Source organism: Argiope bruennichi, chromosome 9 (assembly GCF_947563725.1).
Source record: "Argiope bruennichi chromosome 9, qqArgBrue1.1, whole genome shotgun sequence".
Classification (NCBI taxonomy): domain Eukaryota; kingdom Metazoa; phylum Arthropoda; class Arachnida; order Araneae; family Araneidae; genus Argiope; species Argiope bruennichi.
The window spans coordinates 62154432-62160431 of record NC_079159.1 but is presented as its reverse complement, the minus strand read 5'-3'; the positions used below and the strand labels follow the sequence as shown (position 1 = coordinate 62160431).

The following is a 6000-nucleotide window of genomic DNA, read 5'->3' as shown; positions in this document are numbered from 1 at the left end:
CCTCTTATACACAGATTTTGCTGTTTCCAAAACTGGCATTTTTTTTGGATAAAATCACAACCAAATGAAGCCAACTAACAGTAACTTATTTTTCACAAATTCATTATTCAAAAATTACAACATTATAATGCCCAACATGAAATATTCCAGATTGTTTTAGAATTGTTGAATTTAGAAGATTTGTTTTAGAATTTGTTGCATATTGTATATATATATTACGAGACAGGGACAGATTTAACTAAATACAATACAGAACATAAAATTAGGTTTAATATAAATACTTTTATGCACCACGGACAAAAAAAAATTAATTAGTAGAATGCTATTTATTCTTTTAAAAGATAACTGGCAAATGTTATTTATTAATTACCTACAATTAATTTCAAGGAAGACAATGAACACATTAATATAAAAGCATACAATTTAATAAAATAATTCTATTAAATGCATGTTAAAAAATTCTAAATACATAAGCAAATAGATATTTGAACCATTAAAATTCACAAATGTGTACTAATATCTAAATTTTAAATGAAGTCAGAAATTTAATAAAAACTATCCAAAAAAATAGATGTAATTAGAAAATCTGAAAAATTTAGAACAAAATTAATATATTTATTAAATATATACTTGCGTTTATTATTGTTTGAAGACACAAAAACAATTTTTTAAAAAAATAATTTAAACCTAACCAAGTTTAGAGTTATAATTTGTTACATAAAAGAATTCTAAAAACAAATTGCTCATATAATAAAAATAACATTTATGGATAATATGCATTTTTTTTTTGCATCCTTTTTTTTATTGCTGTTGCATTTATCAACTTTTCTCTAATTTAGGATCCTATATTTCCTTTACTTCATTTTTATTGTATATCATTTTAAAAAGGAAAAGTGAAGATTTACATTTGTAACAGTATTTAAAATTTTAATTTCAATAAGATTTTTGTTCTCCTTTTACCCTTTCATGGATGACTTAAGTAAAATGCACAAAAATTTATTTTATATAACTTTTAGATGGAATAACTATTACTGTTACCTTTTGAATCACAAACTTTCTAATCTCAAAAAATCTAATATCTAATATGAAATATTTTCCATTCAAATTCATGAAAAATAAGTTTAAAAATTAATAAACACTTTGAACACTGACTTTTATTGCTAATATATGATTAATCAATTTATATTACTACAAATACAGCATATAAGTGTTATTCGGATAAGCTCTATCAAATGCTGCAACCACATCGTAAATAGATAATTAAACAATCCAAGAAAAACAAACAAAAAATATATATAAATTAAATAAACAAATGTCATAAATTTAAAATCTTTGAAGACCAGCTTCTGCTATATTTAGTAAGAGTTATACACAAATTATATTTACAGATTATTTATATAGCATAATGCACTAGACACAAGAAATATACATAACTATCACCAGCGTCACTAAATGCATGAACAACCTCAGTAAATATATGTAAATAAAAATTTCTGAAACTAGATTAAAGTTACAATTTCTACAAATAAACTAAAATACATAAAAGTTTTGCTAAAATACAAGTATATAAAAAATAACAAACAAGACTTGTATAAAAACATTGCATATTTCATCACTTGCTTCAAGAACAGTTATTTCTAAACTGAAAAACAAAAGTAGAACAAAGTAAAAAGAAAGAAAAAGAAGTCTCCTTGAATGTATTCTAATAAATGCATTTCAATAAAAAGGTATGAAAAATCTTTAGATACAGATAAAAATATAACACAAATATGAATCGGAATAAAATGTGACTCAAAGTTAAATGCATGATATTAAATATGCTTATTTAAATTCTTACTAACTTATTTTAATTCACTATATTACTACAATAAAATAATGTCTCTTTAAAAAAATCGTAATTGCCACATTTAAACTTATTCACATTAAGCTGTCTAACAATATGTATTAATATTCAAATGTCAAATTTGCTAAACACTAACATTTAAAATAAACAGCTAAAAGAGGATGAAAGGTATATTTTTTCTTTTAATTTTTCACAGGTAAACTAATTTTCGTCAAAAAATACTTTGCATAAAAGATTTTTTAATTTAAATAAAATTCTAAACTTATTAAAAGAAAAATTTTAAAAAAATAATAAAAATAACATCAAAATGTACATTTGACACAAATGGAGAGTAAATATTTTAACTCCAGCAATATAGATATGAGTATATCCCCATAAAGTATGCAATCTATGTTTAAAATACGAAAGCATTTGAGCTAGGGGCATCACTATATTCTGATATTATAGAATGGTCACACCCGCTTTATCCAAAATAAAATCAAGTAGCTTTATAGCAGCAAGCTTATTCTAAAATATTAAGAAAAATTGCATCAGCTTTTTTACCCAGCATCTTGGTTATTGACATCTTACATTAAAAATCACCACTGATAATTCAGTAAAAATTTGAAATGAATACATGACAAACATTACATCCACAACAAGCAAAGGAAGCAAAAATTGCATGTATATTTCTTTTGGCAGTATTTATGCAGGCAATGTTTCTCCGTTTGTGCCAGGGACAGAATCCCTTAAGATGAGTCACTGCAATAAAAAAATGAATTTAACTAGAATTAATGAAGTAGGAGGCTGACTCCTCTTTAAACGGTGGTGCTATATGAGCTGTGACTGTATGTCACTTTTTGATCCTCGGGCTCCAAAGTAACATCTTCAGTGGATGCCAGATTAACTGCTATGCTATCTCCTGTACTTAATTGTTGACTGCGGCTTAAGCTGGAGTGACTGAAACGGTCTTCAGAAGCCATGGTTTCTAGGTCAGAAGTTACAGCTCTATACTCATCTGCAGTTGTTGCAACACTTTGCCCATCAGCAGGACTGTCCTCATACTCATACATAAGTATAGCGGAACTTTTAGAACCATCAGCTATAGCCTGTAATTCATAAATTCAATATATATATATAGCACAATCACAATTACATAAAAATTAATAATATCACAAGAAATAAACTAAATAAAATCTAAATAATTTAGCAATATTAAAAAAAAATTTTATGTGGTTTCAACCTAGAGTCCAAAACATCGCGACATTAAAAACATCATTTTTTTAAGTATATATTTTTTAACTGTTTGGATTCACTTTGTCTAGTTTAGCACTTTCAAATTCCTGATGATGCACTTAGTTGGTATATTATGTCTTTTTAATTATTGTTTTTTCAACTTGGGCTTATTAAAAAAAAGCCTTATTTTATATGTATGTAAATTTTTATTGTAATATTATATATTTTACTGCACAGATTTTAAGGTCATAATTTTTAAAATGTGTTGATGGACACAGCTTTGGCAAGCATTTCTCTTTTCACAAATTCTAGAATTCAAACATTTTTTCCTATTAACCTTATTGACAATTTATCAAGGCTTAAAATTCAATTACTAGATTTAGTATCACAGGGCAAACAATAGAATGAATATGGACAAAAACTAAAATCTGTATAAACCAAAAATATTTTCATAAAAATATAGACACCATATTTCAGAAATAAATTTATTTAAATGAAATATTGTTCTGCTGAGTACATGTCACATTTTGCTACACAAAAATTATTTATTTAAACAGCATGTGAATTTTGTAGTTATTGGAATTCTGTTTTTAATTATCAGAGAACAAAGAAACTTTTTAGTTTTCTCTTAAAATCATTAATTTCTTATATTAAAATTTAATCTGTGTTAACTTAAATTAAAATTAATCTTAAAATATAAACCTTGCCAGTGCCAACCTAAAAACTTCTAATTCCACCCACAACCAAATATAGAGCAATTATTACTGAATGGTACAAAATGAATAGACAGTATAAATTCAGAAATTGATTTATTTAACTGAAATGGATTTATTCGGTAACTACAATTATATGAGTTGATCTGGCAATATCGGAAATTCTTCCAGGAATAAAATCACCATACTAGGAGGAAGCACTCACCATTGTCATTGTTGACAAACCATTGTCTAAAGATTTATGTGTAGAGACATAACCTAAGCTGGAGGTGGATGGTTTCACAAACAGACTTATGTTTACAGATGAAGTCACCTTTTGATTATATGGCAAAGTAAACCACTATAATTTACAATTTTGGGGTATGGAAAATCCACATAAAATAATGTAACATCAGAGTGATTCCCCAAAGATAAACATTTTCTGCAGCATAACAACATTTTTTTTTTGTTTTGCTTTCTCTTATTCATTGAAAAAACACTTGATGGGTTTATTTATCATGATATGCTCTCAATGCGATTGTTCTCTCAATTAGAGGAAGCAATTTCCAGCTTCATTCTGCAAGAAAGATGGTGCTCCATTACATTGGCTTAACAACACATGTCAATACCTCAACGATCATCTACCCATTTCTGGATTAGCCTGCTGGGCCAAATGATGTTCCATTGCTGTCTTAAACCACTAAGATCCCAAAATCTACCCCCTTGTTATTTTTTATGGGGTACCTCAACGTTCCTAGCATTTACAGCAACTAAAGTGGTAGATAACTGATGTATTGGATTTATTAGGAGGGAATTTTCTATCACAGGTATGGTGGGAACTGGAATACTGCATAAACATTTGAGTAAATTTAAAGGCACACATAGAAAAACTATGGAAACTTATAACTAGTTTCACAGAAAATTCTATTTACTAAAGATTAATTACAATATTCACATGTACGCTTTATTTTTGTCTCATTCAATACGAATCACTCTTAATATGTTGCCTAATTCTACACTGGAAACTAAATCACAACAAGTATGAGCCAAACAGCTAAACTAAGAATGCCATTTATCTGAAAGTTTTAAAATCGTAATTAATTAATTATTGTTATTTAAGGCTGAGGTTTTGAAACATCTTAAAAGAGAAAGCATAAAATATTCTAAAACTATATGTATTGTTTGTTTTTTTACAAACACATAAAACAAACACAAGAGGAATTGTGGATATAGCAATTAGCAGATTCACAAAAAAGAGTATTACCTTTAAAATATCTTGACAAAGATCTGTTTCTATGGGAATAGGATCTTCATTTTCTCGATTGAAGATGATTATAGCTATCTGCACAGGATGAGGAAGAGGTAGGGGAATAAGAATTTTCTCTGGATGTGTATGTTTCAGCTTTTTCTTCCAAGGATAGAGCTGTTGCTTATAGTTTAGTAGTGAGCTGGAATGAAGATATAAATTTAATTATTTATTATCCAAAAAGCAAATAAGATGCATAAAAATGCTATCAAATTTTGAACTTACTTCTTTGTTTCCTTCTTCTTTACCGTAGAAACAGTATTATTAACTGGATTAAATGTGTTCAAATCCAAATAAGGGGAGTGAACATGTATTTTTCCTGTAAATAAAGCATGCAAGATATTTTTTACTCCTTTTCTAAAAGATATAGGTTTATTTTTCAAATATTACTCTCCAATAATAAAAATACAATCAATTCTTTGAAGCTAAACATTAAAAAACTAAATTAACAACTCTCCAAATCCTTATGAATACACAGAAAGGACATATTATGTTTTTAAAATTCTTAGCTATTAATTAAAAATTAGTAATTTCTTAATTCAAATTTAAATACTAAAGATAAAATTCATCAAACTAAACATTTAATAATTATTATTTATTAACTAATTTTTAGACTATTTGAAACTGAAGAAATCATCATTACATTAGATCCTCATTACTCATTTAAATTATAATTCATCCTTAATGTTTTATCAAGTGTCACTACTGCTATTATAACCAAATATTCTGAAAATAAAAATATATGCACAAATACAAATAAGTGATGGTCAATTGGGCAACAAAACACAACATCTATGTAAAGCTGCAATGGATGTTTGTATTCTCAACATGAGTTGAAGATTTGTTTAAAGAACAATTCAGACCAAGAAAGAACAGAAAGAAATATCAGATATTTATTAAACTTATATTGTTGAAAAAACAGAATTATAGAGCTTGCAAGAATA

The 6000-nt window shown here is 26.7% G+C and overlaps 1 protein-coding gene across 1 annotated transcript in view; it reads right to left on the bottom strand.

Annotated features, from left to right (window-relative positions):
- Nucleotides 1-779: 779 nt before the first annotated feature.
- The window catches only part of LOC129983778 (uncharacterized), a 41391-nt gene continuing 36170 nt past the window's right edge, over nucleotides 780-6000 (bottom strand). The window contains exons 31-33 of the mRNA XM_056093407.1: nucleotides 5282-5375; nucleotides 5015-5198; nucleotides 780-2931 (exon numbers count right to left, since the gene is read on the bottom strand). Of these exons, the coding sequence (XP_055949382.1) occupies nucleotides 2641-2931; nucleotides 5015-5198; nucleotides 5282-5375 (569 nt within the window). The 3' untranslated portion in view covers nucleotides 780-2640. The remainder of the gene's footprint in view (nucleotides 2932-5014; nucleotides 5199-5281; nucleotides 5376-6000) is intronic.